Raw genomic sequence first — 26907 nt, 5'->3', positions numbered from 1 at the left:
TATGTATGACCATAATTGACCATGGTTAAACTTGATCCTGACCATGGTTGCTATTTATATCCATGGTTGACCATGGTTAACATTGATCATGACCATGGTTGACCATGGGTTACGTTGATCACAACCATGGTTAATATGTATGACCATGGTTGACCATGGTTAACATTGATCATGACCATGGTTAATATGTATGACCATGGTTGACCATGGTTAAACTTGATCCTGACCATGGTTGATATTTATGTCCATGGTTGACCATGGTAATTGGCTCGTAAAAACATGGCTGATTATGGTAGTTCATGGTCAACAGTAAAATACCATGGTATCCATGGTCGACCATGGTGTTCATTTCGCCTGGGAACATAAACAAAACCTACGCAACAGCACAGTAAACCAAAACCAAAAAACATTGTCATTCAAACCCCCCTCACCCCCATTTTTTCTATTCTTTAACCCTAAAAACACATTTCTCACCAAGATATTAAAAAGACATAATTTAAGATTACTGATGTAGTCATGTTATTATTTATTTGACTAAACTACGAATATAAATTGTATCTGATTGAAATGAAGATCAGTTTAAATGATCTTTGCCAAAATAGGAGTTGCTCATCCATTAATACTTTAAGTGTGCACTGTATAAAAGAATTTATATGCCTTTGTATACTTTAACGTAATAACATAAAATATATGAACATATTATGGAATGCAGTTTTTGTCATGCATTATGATTATAATAGTTCCGTATATATGTGAATGGAAATTATTGTTTTTAAAAGTAATAAGTTATAACATTTATTTAGATACCAATTTGTCGATGTCATGGTTTTTCGAAATCTAAATGTTAATACCCTGCAAATAAAAAGTGTTTTTCTTTTATGTAAAGTCTTATATCATGCATGTAAAACCTAATTTGTCCTTTCATTTTTCTAGATTTTGTGAAATTGGAATTTGTGAATAAAAGTACATGAAAAGTATGAATTTCATCTGTATGAAGAAGAATTTGTTTACATGCACGTCAATGACAAAGCATTAAATTAGTCTAAATAACACAAAGATATAGATCAAAAAGAGGTTTAATATCAAATGTGTTCATTTATTATCTTTCATTACAAGTTTTACTTTCATTTCTTACTCTTTTAATTGTGTGCACTAGTGGACCTGCATTGTAGTTAGGTCTATTTAGCTTGAATTTTTATCTGGACAACATTCAAGTGTTTCAATTAAGTATGCTATAAATACTCTTGTTTACATCATTTCAGACTTATTATCATTGTGCAAGTTTAAGCTAGCCATTGACTTGAAACATTTTGTAAAAACTGGCTTGGCATTATGGCATTATAACTTAAGGTGGTACCTAACACTACAGGGAGATAACTCTGTAAAAATCAGCTAAACGTTTTAAATACGTTGTATTGTTAAGGAAATATTAAGCTTCTCAATGATCAAAATTAGTGTTTTTTTTTGTCAAACTGCTATATAACCAATGAAATTTTTCTGATAAAATGGTTGGTTCAAATTTTTTGAATTTTTTATATTTTTGTCAAAGGGTCAGAGTTAACGTTTTGTCAAAATTTTATGAAAATTAAACGAGCCAAATTAGTCAAGGTGTTGGGTACCACCTTAAAACAGAGCTTTCAATGACCTTTGTTTTTTACTGGGCCTCACTGATTTTGGTCATGTAAATCACATATGTGTCACCTAGCTAATATTCAAATATTTTTTTAAGTCTATAGTTTATATGCTACAGATTGTCAGAGATCCTTTGTTTTAAACTTTCCTCCAGTAGTTGACTCCCCTCTAACAATGCACTCGTCTAGCTGCTAGCAAATTAATCTAAACCATGCATAGCTTAATTTATGTTAGTTGTAAATTTTCTTATCAACTCATTTGGTGGCAAGAATTTATTTTATTGTTAGGTTAAGTATTAGGGACTGCATGAGTCAGGCTTGAAAAGATTTTTTGGAAAATCAGGTTTGGTGTTAAAAGAAATAGTTATGAAGCTTGAGTATGAAAGAAAAAAGTCCTGGGTGGCAGTTTCTGAAGAGAAAGAATTTATTAGAGCCCTAGGAATCTCAAATTAAATATTTTGGGAATATAACCAAAATAACTTACTGTCAACAGTCATACAGAAAATCAGAATAACATGGACTGCTATTGAGAAAGAGGTGGCAGATACCAAACAATATATTAAAAGTTGAATACAAACTGACAACGCCATGGCAAAAAATGAAAAACAACCAAAAGACAAACAAATGTCTAAAAAACACAAAAAAGGAAACTAAAGACTGAGGGGCATGGACCCCACAAAATCAGGCGGAGACAACTGCTTTTTTCTCTATTCTTTATATTTTTTGCCCATAATTCTCTATTCTGTAAACCCCCATCCACACCCTCTTTTAAGTGCTCCTCAGTCTTCAGATTTAAATACATGCAATACTAATACATCTTCACAAACAATTGCTGTTTGTTGTTAAAAAAGATAAATTTATATTAAGCATAACATTTAGTGCGCTAATAAAATAACATTCAATTTAATTGTAATATCTAGTTGACTTCACTCATGCATATAGATCAATTGAGATAGTATTGAATAAACCTTTGAAACAGTTATGATGTATCCATACAGTTGACCAAGTTTTATTGAAAGATATAATATATTGATCTGCATGATGTTTTAACTTTCAGTACAATTTTTTACTAACTCTGTATGCACTATAAAAGTTAAAGTTCATCTGAGATAACTGGTTTTATTTAATTACTTTTTTACATTCAGTTCAATTGTAAAACTGATTGAAAAAAAAGTCCTACTGTTACTGCGAAGACATGATAAATTCATTTTGTAATTTCTTATTTACTGATAAAGATCACTGATTTTTAACGTGAGTTGAAAAAAGGTAATTTTTGACTGGCAGTTAGGATTTAAATCCGGAATTAAAGCAGATAATTTCATTTTTCATTATTATATTGAATGGTTTATTAGACTCAGAGTGCATTAACTCAAATATAAACAATGTAATTTACCTGTTACAATAATTAGTTTAATTATTAAAAAAAGAAGAAGTGGAAGTACATTATTGACAATGACACAACTCTCCAAAAAAAGTAAAATCACAAAAAATACTGAACTCCGAGGAAAATTCAAAACGGAAAGTCCCTAATCAAATGGCAAAATCAAATGATAAAACATATATCAAACAAATGGACAACAACTGTCATATATGACAGTCACATCAAATTCCATTATACTTACAACGATGCGTGAACAAAACAGACATAATAGGTAACAAAAGAGACTAAATGACACAGAAATTAACAACTATTGGTCACAGTACGGCCTTCAACAATGAGCAAAACCCATACCGCATAGTCAGCTTTAAAAGGCCCCGAAATGACAAATGTAAAACAATTCAAACAAGAAAACCAACATCCTAATTTATGTACAAAATAATGGACGATTTTGTGTACCGGTATTATGCACTACCATGAAAGTGGAAAAATCAAATCACAATTAAATTGTGTTCATTTGTCATTCTTTTGGTTAAAGGTTTCAGCTGAAGTCTAGTCAGTTTTGTCAATGATCACAATTTGTACATGTAGATTGAACAGAAAAGATTTTGTGTATCTTTTTTGTGTTGTTTGCTGTGCATGATTTTGTGTTATATAAGATGGATTCCCCATATTCTTTATTTTCTATTAGCTACTGTAGTTTACTGTATGGCCTTCAACAATGAGCAAAATCCATACTAAATAGTAAATAGTATGCAATAAAAGGCCCTGAAATGATAAATGTAAAACAATTCAAACCATAAAACTAATGACCTGATTTATGTTCAAAATAATAAACAAAAAACAAATAATATATTCAGCAACAAACAGCATGCAACCACTGAAATACAGGTTTCTTGATTTAAGACAGACAGGTTTAACATGTACGTTAGCATTGTCTGTGTGGTAAACGAATTTATGTATTTTCCCATGATTAAATCCCTTTCAAGGGAGACAACTACTCAACTGCTCAACTACTGTTATTTAGGCCAGTAAATTTCATTTTGTTATAGACCAGTGTCATTTCATATTTAATGGACAAGAATTTCCTTAAAAGGTCGGTCATTTTCTATCAGATGACGACATGGACTTAAATAAATGTGCACTTTGCACTGTGTATTTACAGCAGACATGGATTTAAGTAAATGTGCACTTTGCACCGTGTATTTACAGCAGACAGCTTAATGTAATATTCTTTGTTTAGTTGCGTACATCCATAACTTTTAACCTTTCGGTTGATCATTGTCTCATTGCCAACCATACCGTATCTCCTCTTTAATACAAGTAATTCAATTTAGGATGAAACTGTAGCTTCCATATTGTAATTTAATTTCATTCAAATAAAGCAAGTTTTAGAATGACTACCAGCAGGTTGATGCAATATATTGATATCAAATCACATAATATGAAAAAGATATATTCTGGATTAAAAGTTTTATTGTAATGTCTACGTAATAGTATAAATACATAAATTGAGGCTGTTGATGTCATTTATCTAAGGCATGGACCATTTGACTTTCGAGGAGGGGGCTGGGTTTTTATATCAAGCCAGATTTTTTTTTTATCATGCAAACCAAGCAAGAATATTTTTTTTTAAGTCAATCCAAAGCAAGAATATTTTCATCAAACACATCATACATGTCATACTTGCTGATGATGAAGCTGGATATTTTTTTTAGCAACTGAATAGGCCAGATTATTTTTTTTCAAAAAAACTCAGGCCCCCCCAGAAAGTTAAATGATGGTCCATGTCTAAAGGAGTAGATATACAGACAGTTGATGTTCTTTCTTGAAAATCCATAAAAAGTCAGCATTACTGGTACATATTTTACTAAAAAGAAAAACACTTTGCTGTATTATATTGGGTCAAAATTATACATCTGTATTTTGATTTTTTTTACTTATTAATCCATATTTGAATTAAGTCAAAATTGTATGACATGACTGAGAAAAATATTGTTATTGCCATTTTTAATGGTTCTTAATTTTTGAAAATATTTGCTCTGACTAAAATAATGTTTTTTTTTAGTCCCCTAACGACGAAGTTGAGGGGACTTTAGGCTTGCACTCCGTCCGTCCGTCTGTCTGTCCATCCATCAGTCCAGCAAATCAGTTTTCCGCAACTTGTTTTTGTCATGCTTGAAGATGTTGATTTGATGATTGGTATATAGTTTTATCATGACAAGTTACTGATCAAGTTCGAATTTTGTTCTGGTCTGATGATTTTGTGCAGAGTTATGGTCCTTGGACTTAAAATAATTCACTCAAATAATCATTTTCCACATTTTTTTTGTCATGTTTGGAGATATTGACTTGATATTTGTTATATATATAGTTTACACCATGACAAGTTATAGATCAAGCTAGCATTTTGTTCCAGTACAATTAATTTTTAACCGGTAGGGGACTATGTATTGCCAGGCAATACTCTCAGAATGCTTGTTTAACTATGTGTTTCTTATAATATCTTTAAATCACAAAGTAATGGATTAAAAGAATAAGTCCAACATTTTTTAAAGGATATAAATACAGCTGCATTAACAAAACTTAAAAATCTTTTTTGGAGACCTTAACTGCTCTGTGTAAATTAAGATTAAGATTGGAATTCTGGATTTAATATTGAACTTAGTACATGTATTCGTATAATTGGAACACAATAATTGCTTGAAATTAGATATTTTGGGGACCCCCTTATTCATTTAAAGTAAGTTGTGTAAAGGCCATAACATAGTTGTCATAGATTCTGATTCCTTATGAGACAGTTTTCTCATGCCAGGGTTTTTTATTTTCAATTTCATATTATAAAAATTCTTAGTAATTTCAATGAAAATAAACAAGAAATAAAGAATTAAATACTTTGTACTCCCTCTCAATAATTCTGTGGAAAGAGGATTTGGACAATTAATTTTGTGTGACCATACAAAAATATGCACTGAAAACTGATACAGAGGCGGATTTAGAAAAGGTGGTGGCAGGGTCCCCCCCCCCCCTTGTGGAGCTACTTAATGCATAGAGTTTTCACATGTCTCACTCCAAATGTTGCCTAGTTTGAGGGCCCAACGAAGCCCGCCCCCCCTCAAAATCCTGGAACTGCATCTGTGATGCTTGTGTTACACAGTTGTTTCATCATGTTAATTTTTAGGTAGAGAGCCTCATAAATTTAACTTTTTATTTAAACATTCACATGAAATGAGCAAATTATACCAGACTCTAGGCAACAGCTTGTATTGTCTCCTGACATGTGATACCTGTTTTACCTGTACCATGTAAACAAGATTACATTTTCTGGAGAGACGATTTTAAATAGTGATTTTAAAAGATTTTGTTTTTTTCCGTATTCACAGTTTATTTACTGTAAAATCCAATAGTGGAGACCTGACCATGTCTCGTAGAGGAGGGACCATTTAAATTTTGGAGAGAAGAGGGCCTATGTTTACGAGTGGAAAAAAGGGGGTGATATAGTTTGAAAATGCAAAACCTAGAAAGCTGGATTAGAAAAATACAGTTTATAGTTCGTAAATTTTTCTAAGATTTTTCCAAGTATTATTGATTTCACTTTAAATTACTTTAGTCCTTGACGGAAGCACAAATAACTGTTGTAGAAGCATAAATAAACCCTAAATTTTAAAATTGAGTCATTTGAGCAGCCATAGTTATCTACAACTGGCAAAAGGTCAAGGTTAATTAATATGCACATCGTATTTTAAGACAGTATTTAAAAAAATGGCTTTTTCACTCACAATGGATTTTATTTAAACCATTTCCAAGGATAAAAGTGGAGATAGTGATTAGTTATCAAGTAAAACCTGATCCTGATCCCTATTTTACTAAACCATTTTTCCACAATAAGTAAAATAATTGAATTTCATAAAAAAAAAAAATGAAGAACAAAATTTATTGAATAAAAATCTTGAATACTCTCCCCCTTTTTTCATACCCACAATTTCCATACTTGGTAGACATGTTGATGATCATCAATACTTGATTGTATCTGAGTGTGAAGTATCTACTTTACCTATCTGTCTGTTTACATATACCTTATCATAGGTATTTCATCTCCATATCAATGAGTTGTATAGATTTAACCACCTGTAAACTTACACATGCTTTTACCTGTCAATCAAGGGCTCTTTACTGCATGTTTCATTTGTTTAAAAGTTTTAAGTAGAACTTTTCACATTATTAAGACATTTTTATTAACGTCAGAGAATCAGAGAAGTGGCTAATGTCTTCAGTTTACATTTGTATATATGCATTAAATTTATTGAATTTAAATCTGTTCTTTTCCAAGTTTTGTAATTATTTTTTTTACATTCATTTTAAAAGTGAATTATACATCTCATTCCCCCTTTTTGTACACATAATTGCAAATATATCACAGAGTGGTCAGTGGTGATAGTTTTGTTTATACCCCACCCACCTTTTTCTACCCCTTGGACATTTGAAATTCTAACCAAAATCATATGAGTTTCTGTTTTACTTAAGTTTGCAATGTAAATAGGTTGTCTCAGTGAAACCTTAATTTTGTATACTAGAACAAATTCTTGACACAAAAAGTTTAAGTTACTTATTAGCCAAAATAGATTGAAACTAAACTGAATAACATAAAAGTATTTGTACATTTCTTCATTCCCAACATATTAGTGACTAAATATTTTATTGCAGTAGTATTAAAGAAGATATATATTGAGTAAAAACCAATATTATATTATATGGTAAGGTCACAATCATCAATTTAATCTAAAAAAAAATAGTTGAAGGAGTAAGTTCTCTTCCGTAAGAACCCAGTTTTAAGCCAAAATTTAAATCCATTTTTTCAAAAATAATTAGTGTTTTCAGTTGATGAAAAGACAGGAGGGTTTGGATGGGGGTTAACAGAATAGAGAATAATGGGCTGAAAATATAAAGAATAGAGAAAAATGGACCAAAAACATAAGGAATAGAAAATAATGGGATATTAAAATATAAAGAATAGAGAATAAAGGGCAAAAAATATAAAGAATAGAGAAAAATATAAAGAATACAGAAAAGAAGGATCGCTCATCCATACCCTCAGATATGTAAGAAAGTGAAATAAATTTTGTTGAGCTTTTCTTATAAAACCTTGACAAACTTGTCTAAATTTTACCAACATTTAGGTCTAGGAAATACAGAGTGCAGGGGTTGACAAACTAAAAATTCAAGTCAGATAGGTAACTTGTTATTTAAAATGTTAAATGATTACTGGTATTTTTTTTCAACAAATGTGCTATTTGTTTTTGCTCCTAAAATCATTGAAAAATGACCTGTTTTCCTTGATGTTTTGGAAATTTAAATTTTGTGGTATTAAGTGATATCATGAAAAGAATGCTATATGTAAATTTTTAATAAAAAGACAGTTTTCCTATCTAGTCATTGTTTTAGCAATGATTCATTGTCAGTGATTGTGATAATTGCAAATAAATGGTAATTTGAAATAAGGTAGAAATTGGGAGTTAAATTATATGGAACCTACTCATTTTAGAATGCAAATATCTAGATTTACACATCTTTAAGTGAAGATATATTATAAAAGAGTGGAGAGATATTATAAATATCACCAACCACAGTAAGATAATCTGTATTTCTCTAATTCTTTGACAATTTAACCTTTTCTGGACCCATTGTATAAACAAAATTAATCATATGGTTGCAAATGATCTCAGAAGATGATTGGCTGACAGTTTAAGGGTCATAATCTCAATTCCCTGAGGCTCTGACTTTAGAATTTGATAATTCAACTATCTTAGAGATATAAGAAGATGTAGTATGAGTGCCAATGAGACAACTCTCCATTCAAGTCACAATTTGTAAAAGTAAACCATTATAGGTCAAAGAACGGTCTTCAACACAGAGCCTTGGCTCACACTGAACAGCAGTCTATAAAGGGCCCCAAAAATGACTAGTGTAAAACCATTCAAACAGCAAAACCAACGGTCTAATCTATATAAAAAACGAGAAACAAGAAACACTTATTAACCACATCAACAAACGACAACTACTGAACATCAGATTCCTGACTTTAGGACAGGTGCAAACAAATATCAATTGAAATGGCTTAACTCAATCAAAAGACATATTAACACAAGTGAACATACACTGTACAAATAAATTTGATCTATGATACAATGTAAATACAAAATCAATAAAATAAGGGCAACAGTAGTATACCGCTGTGAGATGTTAAACAATTTCAAAAAAACAACAACAACCTTGAACAAAAAGCTGCCAAATACAATTATATACACAGGTAAATGAAAATAATTTTGTTGTAAGGTATACAGTTTAATGGAGAACGGAAATTTATATTTTTTACAAAATGAATAATTTTGTTGTTCATACCAGTAGTAGGAAGAAGGGAAAATTTATAGTCATACCAAACACTTATCAAAGCTGCCGGTATATAGATGAGATATAACCTTGAATAAGTAAATATTAAATAACAAAAAAGCATTACAAATAGTAAACATAATAATAAACAGGTCAAATTAACAAGAAAGTATGATTTGAGAGTACTCACGGTTACTGAAAGCTAGTTAAAAGCCAAAAATGATTAATATTAAAAATCATGCATCAGACTGAAATCAACTAAAACACATCCCAGGGATTTAGTATTTTAACGTCATGGGCAGTCAAAGAAGACATGACTTGTGCAATGCCAAACATAAATGTATCGACAGGCAGTAGGATAGTTAGGAGTTAACCTCTTCATAGAAAAAAATGAATGTGGATGTGTCTTTATACATCCCATTTGAAAAGAATACAAATTTAGTTATGTTTTAATTTGCTGATGACAAAATCGATATTTGTGCCAATGTAAACTATATTCAAAGATCTAATTACAACATTGGTAAGATAACCTTTACTAATAAGTTTGTTTCTTTATTGGATAAATCCAATTATCCACTGGTACCAATGTAAGAATCTATTTTTCTCCCTTTGTAGGACTCTAAGTTTAACATTGGTAAAATTAATGATATTCTTAACCTGTACAAATTAATATTATACTTTTAAATTTCCTTTTGATATTTCTATATGAAAATTTTACTGTCTCATGCTACCCAACTATTGAACTAAATGGTTTTTCGTGAGTTAAGTACAGTGAGAATGCAATGATGTCATCAGCCAACTTCACTGATGTTGACGAGGAAAATAGCGATAAACAGATTATCGATTGTTTTTCAAACTTGAGGAGGTTTCTCTGTTACTGTGGATTCATTTTCATGGATTTACTATGCGGTATGGGTTTTACTCGTTGTTGAAGGCCGTACGGTGACCTACAGTTGTTAATTTCTGTGTCATTTGGTCTCTTTGGAGAGTGTTGTCTCATTAGCAATCGATACCACATCTTCTTATTTTTATATTATATTTTTATGGATGTTTGGTCTCATAGTTTTTGTCGAGCCTGCGACTTTTGTCGCAGAAAGCTCGACATAGGGATAGCGATCCGGCGGCGGCGTTAGCTAACTTCTTAAAAGCTTTATATTTTAGAAGATGGAAGACCTGGATGCTTCATACTTTGTATATGGATGCCTCATGTTACGAAGTTTCAGTCAGTCACATGTCCAATGTCCTTGACCTCATTTTCATGGTTCAGTGACTACTTGAAAAAAAAGTTCAGATTTTTTGTAATGTTAAATTCTCTCTTATTATAAGTAATAGGATAACTATATTTGGTATGTGCGTACCTTGCAAGGTCCTCATGCCCGTCAGACAGTTTTCACTTGACATCGACCTCATTTCATGGATCAGTGAACAAGGTTAAGTTTTCGTGGTCAAGTCCATATCTCAGATACTATAAGCAATAGGTCTAGTATATTCGGTGTATGGAAGGACTGTAAGGTGTACATGTCCAACTGGCAGGTATCATCTGACCTTGACCTCATTTTCATGGTTCAGTGGTTATAGTTAAGTTTTTGTGTTTTGGTCTGTTTTTCTTATACTGTATGCAATAGGTCTACTATATTTGGTGTATGGAATGATTGTAAGGTGTACATGTCTAGCTGGCAGGTGTCATCTGACCTTGACCTCATTTTCATGGTTCAGTGGTCAAAGTTAAGTTTTTGAGTTTTGGTCTTTTTTTCTAATACTGCATGCAATAGGTCAGCTATATTTGGTGTATGGAATGATTGTAAGGTGTACATGTCTAGCTGGCAGGTGTCATCTTACCTTGACCTCATTTTCATGGTTCAGTGGTCAAAGTTAAGTTGTAATAAAGCTTTATATTTAGGACTATCAACATAATATCAATGATTAGTAAAGAAGGCGAGACATTTCAGCGTGTGCACTCTTGTTGTTGAAGTCTCAGCCTACAATTAAGCCTATACAAAATTAAAACATTGAACATTTAAAATTGTGATTCATGATGATTTACCCATCATGCAAAGCCACGAAAATTGATATCCCATGAATGATAATGGATCCACGATATATATCATATGAGGGCTGTCCTTTTTAAGAAACCATGGATATAAATCTATAATTATACATATTATAAATCATTATGAATTCTCAAATATTATTTTTCAGATCATTAACAGGAAAAGATTCTTTCCACGAAAAAGAAGTGACTCTGTGCAACACTATCACTGATGAACATATCATTAAATTGGATGTGCTGTGTTTGAACTATTTATTGTCTGGTCATAAATGACAACATACAACAATGTACATGGATTCAACAAAAATAGTGATAAGACAACAAAAACTGATGATGAGACAACAAAATTTGAGAATAAGACAATTGATGATGAGACAACATATACTGATGATGTGAAAACCACAAACTGATGATCACACAACATTAACTGCACAAACTGATGATGTGAAAACAAAAAATTATTATTAATAGACAAAAAATATTAATAAATGAAACCAAAAATATGATAACTAGGCCAATGAAAGCAAAATCCATGAAATCTAATTAATCAAGAATTGAAACTGTTGAGCTGAGACAAAAGCACATATTTGCAGATTAAAATATACAGGTGTAAATAAAATTTCTTATATTTTTATGCACCCGTCATTGATGGTAAAATTACCACTGTTTGTCCATTCACATGTGGCACAAAAACTAGAGAATGATTTGATCATACATCATAAAACTTGTATGGTATATTGGAGTTGGTGGAAGAAAACTCCCTTTTGATTTTGTAAATTTTCTGGTCTGTCATTCTAGGGATGTGTCGGATAAAAGTAAATTTTTCACATGTTGTACCATAACTTGAGTATGCTTTGATGGAATTACTGGAACTTAAAATTGGTTAAAGTAAGGTACCTTTTGACTTTGAAAATTTTAATTTGTCATTCCAGAATTATTTTACTTTAATTTTCAGATTTTATGCATTTTTTTTTAAATGTTACACACTAACCATAGTATGCTTTGATAAAAATTATTAGAAACTTTACACTGCTGTTGGGATTGGTGAATGTAGCCTCATTTTTTATTTTGAAAATTTTCTGGTTTGTCATTCATTAATGAACTTTTTATTGTCATATTTAAGGCAATATTTATATACATGTACCTAAGTACATCCCCATACAAGTTTTTTTACAGAGCTAAATTGTACAACCTTATTTTGAGGTCACCATCAATAAATTTTGATCTGACAGCCACTCAAAACCGTATGGCAGAAATGTTATCATAAAGAATTGAACACAAGTAATTGTAGGCAGAACATAAATATATATGTGAATAAAAGGAGAAAAGGGGCATACGTCAAAGAGACAGGAACCAAAGGTCAAAAGTAACCAAAAGACGTCTAGAGGTCAACATGCAGTCTGTAATGATAGACAGGTGTCCATACAATATGTCAAGTTCTAAATCTCATTCAGAGGCAGATTTAGAGGGGTGCCTTATGGAGCTTCATTTATGGTTAATCCAGACTTTTCACTGGTTCCACTACAAATTTTGTCTAGTTTGCCCCCCACCCTTTTCAAAATCCTAGATCCACATCTGTCTTTCAATTAGTCAGTTTTTGTCTCGCTTTGACAAAAAGCCAGACTTAGGTATGCTGTTCCCAACAGGGGTGGTGGCATCAACAATGTATTAGTTTGAGATTAGGTCAGTTTATGAGGAACCAATAGTGGGAGGTCAATGAAATTTAGTATGCAGTTGTATTAGCATTGGCACATCTCATTTCCATGGAGATTATTTGACCCCACCCCCTCATGATTCATTGACTTTGAAACCATTTCATTGTTTACAAGTTAAAGTTTGTGTTTAGGTTAGTTTTACTGTATTATATAGGGAACTCCTTATGATAAGTCAATGGTATTTGGGTATACAGTTTTATAATAATTGGCATACCTCTGTGTCAACAGTTTATTAAAAAGTTGTGAACAAATCTGAATGTAAACAGAAATCATCAAAGCTATGGTATAGGACAACTTCTAACAAGATTCCTCCTATCAGATAGGTTATGTAGGTTAAGGTCAGTCGGGAGGTCACCTAGAACTGTATAACAATCACAAATACAGACGAAGAGGCATAAAACCAACAATAAACATTCAGGAATCATTTTGGGTAAAAAAAACGTAAATGTTGGTCAGACAGCTCCCAAAAATAAATTTACTTGTGACAACCAAAAAAATATCCTATTAATTACTTTCCGCTATAATATCATTTCCTCTCGCTGAATAATCCAAAGTTTAACGACTATGTTGATGGTATCTATCACATCAACTAATGTGGTTCATATGTCTTTCTCGTTTCTCGTATTTTATATAGATTAGACTGTTGGTTTTCCTGTTTGAATTGTTTTACACTAGTCATTTTTGGGGCCCTTTTATAATAGCTTGCTGTTCAGTGTAAGCCAAGGCTCCGTGTTGAAGGCCGTACTTTGACCTATAATGGTTTCCTTTTACAAATTGTGACTTGGATGGAGAGTTGTCTCATTGGCACTCATACCACATCTTCTTATATCTATTGACAGTTAAGTTAGGGTCAGTTGAGGACTAACTATACAAGGCACTGACGAACATACAAGAACTTCAGTACTTGTATGAAAATACAAATATTATGAAAATAGAAGACTTGGTATGATTGCAAACTATCCACCAGAGTTTAAATGATGTGGATATAAATCATTATAAGTCACCCTACAGCCTTCAACAATGAGAAAAACCCATATCGTATAGACAGCTATAAAAGGCCCTGATATCAAAAATGTGAAACAATTTTATAAAAAGGAAAACAAAGGGTTTGATTAACAATACAATTTACTAAAAACAAATGTGACAGACATGAACCAACGACAACCACTGGATGACAGGCTCCTGACTTGGGGCAGGTATATAAAGAAAGTTTTCTTGAAATTTGCTGTTATAAAATTTTGGAAATGGAAAGTATCTCTTCATGAACAGCTCTGTATAAATAAGAAGATGTGGTATGAGTGCCAATGAGACAACTCTCCATCCAAGTCACAATGTATAAAAAGTTAACAATAATAGGTCAAAGATTCCTTTTTCAGGTTTGGCTTTACTTTTGGTCCTTTTTGCTTTTGTCTTAGACTGTCCCTGGTCTGGAACTATTATACTAACTTAGTCCAACAATTTGTCAGACAAAATCATTTAATTAAGCAGAGTATGCTTATATAATCCGAAATGCAAAAATAAGATGCCAAATAAGCTCTATAGTTAAAGGAAATTCCCTAAGAAAGACACACAATGAGGTTGAGAATCAGTAAGGTAGGAATGCACGAGTTTGACATATAAAAAAACAAGGATTTTAATAGTAACCAGCTATACAAATCCTTGCAAGAAACAAGGACTAATGAATAGACCACTCCATGGTTATTGCAGCCATATTGAATTTGGGCAGATTTTTACAATGGAGGTGAAAATGGTTTGAAAAATGACACAGAAAAATATCATTGAAACATAACAGTTGCTATGAAACATGCATGGCATTTCCCGTACTTTCATACTATTTCCCCCTCTTATCCAAAAAATCTGCCCCCATTCAATATGGTAAGCTGGTTATCGGCTGACTACTACACTTTGTTCATAGAATGTAGCGTAATACAAGCGGATTCCAGTTTATTCAATATGGCTGCAATAACCGTGGAGTTGCCTATTTATTAGTCCTTGTTTCTTGCAAGGATTTGTATAGCCTATAGGATTTGTATAGTAAGTCTTAGTTACAAAAAAATATTCTGATCCCCAATTTGATGAAAAAAAAAAAAATATATTGTGGTCAAGCAGATGACAAAAAAAAAATATTCTGAATTAAGATTTCCCCCATACCTTATAGTGTTAAATTTTGAAAAAAAACTAAAAATGTTTCCTCCCTTACTATTTATTAAAATCCTTGTTTTTTATATGTCAAACTCGTGCATTTTGACAAAAAAGGATACCGGTAGGGTAAACGAAAATTTGTTTGTATATATTGAATTAATTCCCCCTATTTATACTGTTTAAAAGTGTCCTTTTAGATTTTAAATTTATTAGTATAAATAAATTTTAAAAATTGTGTGACACATTTCAATACACATACAGAGTCTGTATGTGGTGTTCCATGAATGGAAGGATATCCATGCAATAGAAGAAGAAGAAGATACATAATTATCAAGCCAGCATGGATAATTAAAACGTATACGTACAGATTTAATATACATTTTGCTTTTCTTGAAATTTCCCGCTATGTAATCTTCTGTCACATGATAGCAGGTGCCCGTTATCGTGCGCATGCTTGAACATTTCATTCATTTCCGTTGGGCGAGGTCCTCTGCGTCATACGTGATAAAAGTGAAGAAATTTTCGTCGCCTTCTCGAAGCCGACAAGAAGATGAGTGACGATAACCCTACCAACGATTCCGTTTCTGACAACAAGCCCCATTTTGAGCTGTACATTAAGGTTTGTAATGCCAAAATTTGCAATCTTCGTCTTAGTTTTGGCGCAAGTTTTTGCTCTTACATTTCGGAACACATCTTTTTCAAGATGTTTATCCTTAGTTGATTTTATTTGCAATGCTGTTAAAAATTTATTAATTGTTTAAAACGTTTCTCATATTTGAATTTTTGAGATTGTTTTGCTTTCAATTAGGATGAAAATCACCTGTCTACTCGACATATTCCGTACATAGGTAGCTTGTTCACAGGTGTTTATCCCCCTTTTGAGGGTGCAGCGGGTGCTTATATTATTTAATGATGAAACATGTTTGCCATATATAGATAAACAAATCACTGCAGATATTGTCATAATCGAAATCAATAATATTTGAAATATTGATGAGTAATGTACATGCATGTACAACGTATATTACAGCATGCTGGGCATAATTATTTGTTTTGACATTTAAAAGCTTAAGGTACTATTAAATATAAGGTTAACAGATTATAAAGCAATATACACAGGAGGTCAAATGGAAGAGTTATTGTTCATTAATTACATACATGTGTTATGGTTACTGCTTGTTATTGTCACTTGAAAGAAGGACGAAAGAAAACCAGAGGGACAGTTAAACTGCTCAGTCTTTCATTTTAATTTGCATTAATATTTACAGAGAAAAGGTTTATGTATGTATAAAGAATATTTAAATGAAACAATTATCATTTGTTTTTGGTTTTCAGGCATCTGTTAGAGATGGTGAAAGTAAAGGATCGTGTCCCATTTGTCAACAATGGTTCATGGTGGCCCATCTTTTGGCGGAAAAGTCAGATGTTCATTTCCAAGTTTACACGGTCCCAGCTAACAATTTACCAGAATCATTCAAGGCTAAAACCATGAGCAAGACATTTCCAATTGTAATAGGTGTTCAGGGACGTGACACAAAAGGACAGGATATTTCAAACTGTGTGTTCGATGATGCTGATGAAGTAGAGAAATTCTTTGAAAGTGTTAATGTCAGTCGACCATTGCTGAAAAGAACAGAAGCTAAGAATCAGCTCGCCCTTAGACATGTTGAAGATTTATATAAAGTTAGTAGGACTGTATTAAAGATAAGAAGATGTGGTATGATTGACAATGAGACAACTCCACCAGAGACCCAAAAGATGTAGAAGCTAGCAACTATACATTGTAGGTCAACATAAGACCATCAACAATTGTGCAAAGCCAATTTTATTGAACCAATATTTGAACATGTGGAAATTTTATTCTGCAATTGAGCATTTTGATTCTGCTATTTATGAATGAAAGGAAATGCTGTGTACTACAATGAGACAGCAAAACAATTTAAATAAAAAAAAATCTAATGGTCAACATACACATTTTTTATACGACCGCAAAAAAATTTTTGGGATCGTATAATGGTATGATGTCATCCTCCTCCTCCGAAGACACATTGGTTTCCGGACAATAACTTTAGTTTATAATTAAGTGAATGGATCTCAATGAAATTTTTAAAGAAGGTTCAATACCACAATAGGAAGGTTGGGATTGATTTTGGGGATGATGGTCCCATGGCCAACTGTTTAGGAATTAGGGGCCCAAAACAAGCATTTTTCTAGTTTCAGGATAATAACTTGTGTATAAGTATTTCGATTGCTCTGAAATTGTACCACAATGTTTAATACCACAAGTAGAAGATTGGGATTCATTTTAGGGGTAATGGGGCCAACAGTTTAGGAATTAAGGGCCAAAAAGGGGCCAAAAACAAGCATTTTTCTAGTTTCCAGACAATCACTTGTGTGTAAGTGTATGGATCTTTCTGACATTGTACCACAAGGTTCCATATAACAAAGGGAAGGCTGGGATTGAGTTTGGGGTTAATTGCCCCAAACATGTAGGAATTAGGGGCCAAAAACAAGCATTTTTCTAGTTTCCAGACAATAAATTGTGTGTAAGTGTATGGATCTCTCTGAAATTGTACTACAAGGTTCCATACTACAAAGGAAAAGCTGGGATTGAGTTTTGGGGTTATTGCTCCAAGGGGGGTTTCAAAAAGTGGGGGGGGGGGGGGGGATTTTTTTCCCAATTTTTTTAAAGGATTCATATTTTTTTTCAAATTTTTTTAAATTTGTGAATTTTTGAAAAGTTTCAAGAAGAAATCTTCAATTGCACAGTATTGCGCAATGGATTTATAAGATCTTTGACCACATTTATTTTGTGTCAGAAACCTATATTATGTAAAAAAATTTATCACAATCCAAATTCAGACAGTATCTGAAGCTTGAATATTGTGTCCAAATTTGCCCCAACTGTTCAGGGTTCGACCTCTGCAGTCGTATCAAGCTGTGCTCAGCGAAGCATTTTATTATATGCATGTACATTGTACATATTTGAAGCCCCAAAAAAATGTATAATTTAATAGTGGACTATATATATACAGATATATATAGCTATATTGTATGAAAAGGATGCCATCAACACCAAATTCCCTAAATAACAAAAACTTTAAAATATATGGCTGTGACAGGGTTAACTAGTCTTTTTCATGTACATGTATATTAAATGTTATACTGTAGTCCATTTAATTTGTTGATCTGTCAACAGTTCGTACAAAACTCAAATTTTGTTTAACCAATTCTAATGAAATTTTAACACAGCATTACATGTAGAATTAACTTTTGATTTAAATGACTCCTATTTTGTCATTCCAAAGATGTAGGACTTTCCCTTAAAAAAAATTGACATTTAGTCAAATATTGTTCAATAACCGAACTTTGCTGTAATAATTCTATGGAACTCTTATTACCTGTGGACCTCAAATTGATCAAACTAAGAAAGATGCCATCAATTTTCACTTTTGTCATTCAAGAGTTATGGGACTTTATTCACATATTTGACACTAACTGCTTGTCTATTTTTTTTTTTTTAAATAGACTATACCTTTATTTTATAACTATAACACACAAGATACCCAACTAACAATTTTGAGAAATGACATTCTGTCACAAACTTTCATTATATTTTGATTCCCCATTGTCTATATCCCACTGAAACTTGTAATGTCGTAAATCTGCAGTGAATTAACTACAAAATGATGTACATGTAGGACATTCTTATTTCTGTTGTCAGAATCATTCATAGCTGTCCTAAGTGGGTCAACTGTAAATTATTAAATTTTCTCACAGCAAAATGGCAATGTTAAGTTGATTGTTAAGATGTATTTCTAAATCTGTCATGCCTATTATTCACTTTTTATTATTTATTATTAAAATCTGTCACAAATCAAGATTTTGAATGTTACAAAGTACTTTTTGGATGAGAGAGCCAACTTGCTTGTTACATGTATCTAAATATAATGATATTGAGATAGATTAATCCACAGCTACGTATATATACATGTACATGTAATGCCGGATGATATGATGTTTTTCATTGACAAGGCCTTCAGTTGTCAATGAAGCCTATATAAAGCATTAGAACACAACACCTGTAATGTCCGTGTTACTTTGTTTCCCTTCTATTACTTTAGTTTGCCTAAACCAAATGTTTTGAAACCTGTGCACAATGCTTATTACCACCAAACACTGATCATGTTTGAATTTGGGTGGTGTCATTTTCAATACTCTTGAGTCATGTCCCTTTATAATGGGAAAATTGTGAAATTTGTCATTTACGCACTAATTTTAGTTTGCCTCAACCTAATGTTAGAAAACTTATGCACAATGCTCATTACCACCAAACACAGATCAAGTTCTTATATGGGTGGCGTCACTTTCAACATTCTTGAGTTATATATATGTCCCTTTATAAATTGAAAAAATGCTAATTTTGCTATTTTCACAATCTTACTTTAGTTTGTCTCAACCAAATATTATAAAACTTATACACAATGCTTATTACCACCAAAAACAGATCAAGCTTGAATTTGTGCTGTGTCACTTTCACTGTTTTCCAGTTATCTCCCTATATAAATTGGAAAATTGATGAATTTGCAGTATATTTACAAGCAGGACATAATTATGTGTCCTATCGATACATTTTCTTTTATTTGTACAATACACTGATTGGCCAATATTATACAGGTGCATGAATATCTAAAAGTAAATTTGTTCAAGTTTAAAAGTGTCACCAGGTTAATTACATGTGATGATTGAGTCTCCACAATTTTTAACTACATGTACTGTTTATGTCAATCACTACTGGTTTATAAATGTACATGTAACTGTACAATCCCAAAGTCTTCTACAGAAAATACTGACTTCCTTGAAATCATACAAATATATCGAAAGAAGAGTTAAATGCTAAGGGCTATTCCATATAAATGTATGTGGGAGGGTAGGAATTTGAAGGGAAGTTTAATTATTGACTGTGAGTCATGGTTTTTTTTTTAGTATGTGTCTATTACCATTATGCAAAATTATCTAAAAAATGGTTCTTGGTCGTAGGGATATTTTGAAAGTCCTTTCCTACCCTCCCACATACATTTTAATGGAATAGCCCTAATTTGATCTACATTTGTGTACATGTGTACTAAAGCATTTTCAAATAGATTATTCTGCTTGTGAATTACCTACATGTACATCATGTACATGTACATGTATATTGTATCATTTGTTGGGCAATGTATTTTATTTGAAATGTTTCTCAATGGTAAATGTTGGTGTTTGTGTTTTGGGGCATTAATACAATGTATCCCAAATCAGTGAAAGATCAACAGTGGGAACAGTTGATGATTCACTTTGAAATATACAATGTACATGTATTCAAAAGATTATGCATGTACATGTATATGATTGGGTTGAAATTCAGAGGTTTTCTCAACTTCATTCACCAGCAATCTCCCTATTCTATAGTGATCACCCAACACAAGAAAGAGTGATATCGACTGAATCCCGTTATGTGTAGACATCAATACACATGTACAAAAGTACATACAATGAAGGCATGTATTTTACACATCATATCAATGTTAAAATTATTTTTCTTTGTATTTTTCAGAAATTTAATTTATTTCTACAAAATTCTAATGATAATGGTACAAAGTTGACGCAACAATTGAAAAACGTCGATGGCTTTTTGGGAGAAATGGAAACAACTTTTCTGTGTGGATCTACAATTTCCTATAGTGATACAGTATTACTGTCACGACTTCAGCATATCAGAGTGGCTGGAAAGGTAAGAATTATTTATTGAATCACAAATTTACACTAGATGTGTGAAAAATTTTATAGGATCACACATATACAGTAAATGTGAGATATACATGTATACATAGGTTTTAAAAAATGTTTGCAGGTCACATGTACTTGTATTCGATTGATTGTTGCTTGCTTTACAGTGGCAAATATTTCATGCATGTTCAGGACGAGAACACATTAGCATTGAATAAAGCAGGTAGGTCCTGTAATAGGGGTCAACCAGGAAGGAGGGCAGGGAAATTGGAATGTCATAGTAGAGTGGGTTAATCGAATAAGGCAGAAATTGAGCCTTGAAACAAGCCACTAAGGAACCTGTGAAGGGGTTTTTGTAAGGGCTATTTAACGTGCAGAGAGCTTGGCACACACTATATGAGGCATACAATTTAATGTCCCCATTCTGATTGAAGTGGATGCAAATATTATCATCCCAAACACCAAAAAAGACACCCCAAGTTGGCACTGGTTTTACTGTCATGGCAAGGGTTTTATCGCCAATGAAAATATACAGAATAAAGAACAATGCTTTAGAAATGGAATGATAAACAATGCTTTTAGATCAATATCTTTATATATCATTTTCAGGCATACAGAGGTTACGAGATCCCTAAAGAATTGAAGAGTCTGTGGCGGTATCTCAGCACTGCTTACCAAACCAAAGCTTTTATTCAAACACTACCATCAGATCAGGACATTAAATTGCATTATGAAACTAAAGCAACTACCAAATTAGAAAAGACAATAAAATTGGAAGGAACCTCATACACAACAGACGTTGATCCAGAATGCTTGAACGGTGAAGTTGAGCAGCAGAATGGGGATGAATGAAAACTTATATTTATGCTTCAAATAGTGTGATAAACTATATTCCATTGTTACCCCATCAACTGATTTGCTAGCCAAAGGGGGATAATTCTTGTGGAATCACACATTCATCTGCGATGAATTCTAATGATGTATAAAAATTATTATATGGAAATGATTTGTTATTAATGTTTAATAAATGGAAGGATATTTTATATTTGGTGTAATGGAAGCTGTCACTAAGTACATTTTGTTATACTAACTTCCAAAACTTTCTTAATTGTGGGAGAAAGGGGGGGGGGGGGAATGAATTGTTGCAATAAATGTCTTCCTCATATTTTTTTGTTACTATAAATTTGCCAATGGATAAATTAAACTTTCTCTGATACAAATAAATCTCAATACCTCATTAAAAATGTAAAATCCAGAATATTTTTGAATTACTACTAGTCTAGTCACTATATAAATTAGCGTAAAAGGGAGGTTATTCATTGCATGTAATATAAGCTGGTTATTCAGGGTCTTGAGACTATTTCTGCATTGTTTTCTGGGCTATGTTATTAAACAAATGTTAAAAGCTAAAACTTGAAATTATCTTTTTCTAAATGAAAAATGCAAACAAGGAAAGATAACCTTCAGAAGTAATTGTATAGTAAAGGGAGAAAACTCTTTTTCATTTTGTTAAATTTTTAAGATGGGTCTCTTCTATTGTTATGTTTTTATTATTTTTGCAAAGTTACGTTATTGTTTAAAGTTATGTACAGTACAGGCAAAGTGGTTCAGTTAAATGAATGCTTTGTGATGGCAGATTTTTCCATTTTGAGATATCTGTTTCTTCAGTGCGACAGGGTTGGCAAATGAATGGTATCACTAGTAATTACACTGTTTCACAGTGGTAACCTTGCTTAAGCATGAATGATTTTTAACAGAATCAAATGAGTGTTATCACTAGCAGTTACATTAATTCACAGTAGTAAACTTGACAATAGCAAGCATGATTTAACTGAACCACTAAGCAGTGTGTACTGTAGTATTGTATGTGTGTAAAATATATTCATGATATTGTTAATATTGCTGTGTTAGCATGAAACAGGTGCCTTTCTTATTTCATATCATTGAGTGGTCTCGCCATATTTATACATCATGGATGGTTCTAAAAATGGATGGACTTTTCTACCTTTTAATCTCATTCCAGGATGATGAGATGTAGTGGAGAAATTTCTTGAAGTTTGAAAGACCATTGATAATTTGTTAATCGCTATTTTCCCAGGAAACCTCAATGACGTGGGGTTTGGCTGACATCATTGCATTCTCTTTTAACATCTCAGTCAAGTAGCCTGAAATGGAAAATTATAGAAAAATTTAAGATCGATTCAAAATTTGAGAAAATAGTGATGGAATTAGTTAATGTAAAATTTTACTTTAATAAAAAAAATTAAATGACTAAATTTTACTTTGATAATAGAAAAAAAATGACTTAACACTTTCTGATATCTCATTAAATAATTAATTTAATGATTTGCCTTCAACTGTGCCTTAACAAAAAAATGCAAAGCTTGATAGGAAAGATCTGAAATCCACCAGTACTTTTTTATATAAACAAGACCAGCAGTGAAAAGTGTTAAGAGTAAAATCGGAGAAAAAAAGTCAATAAGATCTGAAAAAAAAAGAAATAATGCAGAAATACACAAAAATTTTATGTTCTTAAAATTTAGCACAAACATTGTCTATATGTGTTATATTGACTAATTTCTGAAGGTCTGCATTTATCAATTAGTTTCTCTCTTGTTTCCCAGTGAATTCCTGCTATTGTTAATCTTGATATTTGTATTACTATTTCTTCATAATTCAAGGTTAAACAGTTTTAGTAAAGTCATTTCTGGAAAGTTTAAAATGAATTAAATTTTTAAAGTGCCATAAATTTCGAAGTTTTATTTTGACAGAATGTAAAAATAATATCTTGTCATACGAGACCACTTCATGTTAGTATATTTAGAAACAGAATTTATGTAAATATTTTGCAATTATTTATATGTATTCTAAGGAAAGCCATTTATATAATCAGCATTTTAGTTAGTATTTTATGTTGAAATATATGGGAAACTGTTACCCTAATACATAGAATAAATAATTTACAAGTCTATACATACAGTTGATTTTTTTTGGTGAAACTATTGATCCTTTAATATTTATTTCTTTTTTTTTTTACAAACTATTCAATTCAGCATGATATTTTCTTCTGATTAATTAAAATTGAGAGACTAGAATTCTTCCAATTATCTAGTAGTTCAACATTTAGCTATTGCAATGCGTTAATATTTCACAATAGCATTCAGACATTTAGTTTACTTACAAGAGTGATTCCCCCTTTTGTTTTGTTATCTCCCTTGCTCTACAGCTTGGGTGCATTTGTCATTTCTTCATGTCCATTGATGTAGTAGGACTGAATAGTAAAAACTTGTAGCGGGTCTCCTATATTAATCTTTTGGTGAAAGCAAGCCATTTCTTTTATTAATTACAATACTTGCATATACAATATGCCATAGGGAAAAGCAAATTAATTTTTTCCAAAATTTAAGGAGTGCTAATGGTGATCATGGCGTGCAAGTGAAAATGACAAAATTCATCTGAACTATAACGTTAGTCGCAGATTTTGTGTAAATAATAGACTTAAACGCAAATAACTTAATAAAAAGTTTTCAACATTGGCAATATTTCATAAAACTTGAATTCATTCATATTGTAAATTTAAATGCAAAATTACTTGTAGATGTTTGATTCAATGCCAACTTGCCATTTACTTATTAAAATAAAATTTTATGATCTCGGAACTTATTTAAATTAACAGTATAGACAAAATAATTGAATTTGGGGGAGTAACAGGCTGAAATACTCTATCTATTTATAGAAATTTATTTTTATTTTATTTTCGTTCTTATAAGATTTTACCTTTATATTATTTTTGCATGCAATACTATTCATTTCCTAGCAGCATTTAAACTTGTGTTTAGTAAAGCTCAAAATCTGATCTGGAAGCAACACCAAAATGTTATTTTGCATGCTGTAAGTGACATTTTTTATTTCATTTACTTTTTGATATCTGATCAGATTACAGAACGTTTTGTCTGCTTACTTTTCTGCAATTAATTTTTAGAATTACTTTATTTACATGCCAACAAGCCATATTGTACAATTGGTAGAAAATGTAAAGAAGTGTGGATGTACACAAAAGTATAGTACACAATTTGCTGTAATGGATAAATAATTGAAATAATAAATTGAAATACAAGCAAATCACATCAATTTATTTATTTATATATATACTTGATTTTAACTATTAAATTAAAAATATGATGTGGCTTAATAAAACAATGTATTGATGAAAATCTGGATCTAAGCAGATATCACAATTTCTCTAGCATTTCAAACATGGCCTTCAAGGACATAACATGACCTATATTTTGTAACCATAGCAAAATGTAACTGATGTAAATTTTATATTCTGATAGTTTTGGCGTAATATTGTCAAGCCAGTATATAGCTTAAAAATAAAGATATGTAAATAGATATGTGTTATCCTGTAAGCCTATCTGTTTTGATAAAACACTGGAACAAAGTATTTGAAAGTTAAATTGGGATATTTCAAGGTTTTTCAGTTACAACATTTTTTTGTACTTTACCAATCTCATTAGAGCTTAGTTAACATCTAGACCTTGGTAAGCATGCTTAATTTTTATACGACCGCAAAAATTAAAAAAATTTTTGGTCGTATATTGGTATGACGTTGGCGTCGTCGTCGTCGTTGTCGTCGTCGTCGTCGTCCGAAGACACATTGGTTTTCGCACTCTAACTTTAGTTTAAGTGAATGGATCTCCATGAAATTTCACCATAAGGTTCAATACCACAAAAGGAAGGTTGGGATTGATTTTGGGGGTTATGGTACCAACAGTTAAGGAATTAGGGGCCAAAAAGGGGCCAAAAATAAGCATTTTTGTAACTTTCAGACAATAACTTGTGTGTAAGTGTATGGATCTCTCTGACATTGTACCACAAGGTTCCATATCACAAAGGGAAGGCTGTAATTGATTTTGGGGGTAATTGCCTCAAAATTTTAGGAATTAGGGGCCAAAAAAGGGGCAAAAAACAAGCATTTTTCTAGTTTCATGACAATAACTTGTGTGTAAGTGTTTGGATATTTCTGAAATTGTACTACAAGGTTCCATATCACAAAGGGAAAGCTGGAATTGAGTTTGGGGGTAATTGCCCAAAAGGTTTAGGAATTGGGGGCCAAAAAGGGGCCAAAAATAAGCATTTTTCTAGTTTCCAGACAATAACTTGTGTTCAAGTGTATGGATCTCTCTGAAATTGTACTGCAAGGTACCATACCACAAAGGGAAGGCTGGGATTGAGTTTGGGGGTGATGAATCATAAGGGGGTTCAAAAAATTGGGGGGGGGGGGATTTTTTTTTTTTTTTTTTTTTCTTTTTTTCCTTTTTTTTATACGACCGCAAAAATTGAAAATTTTTTGGTCGTATATTGGTATGACGTTGGCGTCGTCGTCGTCGTCGTCGTCGTCGTCGTCGTCGTCGTCCGGCGTCGTCTGGCGTCGTCCGAAGACACATTGGTTTTCGCACTCTAACTTTAGTTTAAGTGAATGGATCTCCATGAAATTTTACCATAAGGTTCAATACCATGAAAGGAAGGTTGGGATTGATTTTGGGGGTTATGGTACCAACAGTTAAGGAATTAGGGGCCAAAAAGGGGCCAAAAATAAGCATTTTTGTAACTTCCAGACAATAACTTGTGTGTATGTGTATGGATCTCTCTGACATTGTACCACAAGGTTCCATATCACAAAGGGAAGGCTGTAATTGATTTTGGGGGTAATTGCCTCAAAATTTTAGGAATTAGGGGCCAAAAAAGGGGCAAAAAACAAGCATTTTTCTAGTTTCATGACAATAACTTGTGTGTAAGTGCTTGGATATTTCTGAAATTGTACTTCAAGGTTCC

The 26907-nt window shown here is 32.0% G+C and overlaps 2 protein-coding genes across 2 annotated transcripts in view; both read left to right on the top strand.

Moving 5' to 3' along the window:
- Positions 1-11949, top strand: part of LOC127726714 (uncharacterized) — a 74994-nt gene extending 63045 nt beyond the window's left edge. Inside the window, exon 15 of the mRNA XM_052234186.1 lies at positions 11596-11949. Coding sequence (XP_052090146.1) covers positions 11596-11719 — 124 coding nt within the window. The 3' untranslated portion in view covers positions 11720-11949. The remainder of the gene's footprint in view (positions 1-11595) is intronic.
- Positions 11950-15758: 3809 nt separating this feature from the next.
- LOC127726730 (chloride intracellular channel exc-4-like) lies at positions 15759-25464 on the top strand. The gene is made up of 4 exons (XM_052234205.1): positions 15759-15922; positions 16639-16986; positions 20897-21073; positions 21679-25464. Exons 1-4 carry the CDS (start codon positions 15854-15856, stop codon positions 21919-21921), a joined length of 837 nt encoding a protein of 278 aa, XP_052090165.1. The 5' UTR covers positions 15759-15853; the 3' UTR covers positions 21922-25464.
- The last annotated feature ends 1443 nt before the right edge of the window (positions 25465-26907 follow it).

Source organism: Mytilus californianus, unplaced genomic scaffold, assembly GCF_021869535.1.
Source record: "Mytilus californianus isolate M0D057914Y unplaced genomic scaffold, xbMytCali1.0.p SCAF_18, whole genome shotgun sequence".
Lineage (NCBI taxonomy): Eukaryota > Metazoa > Mollusca > Bivalvia > Mytilida > Mytilidae > Mytilus > Mytilus californianus.
The sequence above is the reverse complement of the archived record's forward strand: the minus strand, read 5'-3'. Positions and strand labels throughout refer to the sequence as shown.

What these genes read in the sequence shown, in the direction of transcription:
- LOC127726730 (XM_052234205.1), top strand. Translation starts at nt 15,854, where the DNA reads ATGAGTGACGATAACCCTACCAACGATTCCGTTTCTGACAACAAGCCC. An exon ending in ATTTTGAGCTGTACATTAAG is followed by an intron (nt 15,923 to 16,638) that starts GTTTGTAATGCC and finishes TTTGGTTTTCAG; the next exon opens with GCATCTGTTAGAGATGGTGA. An exon ending in ATGTTGAAGATTTATATAAA is followed by an intron (nt 16,987 to 20,896) that starts GTTAGTAGGACT and finishes TGTATTTTTCAG; the next exon opens with AAATTTAATTTATTTCTACA.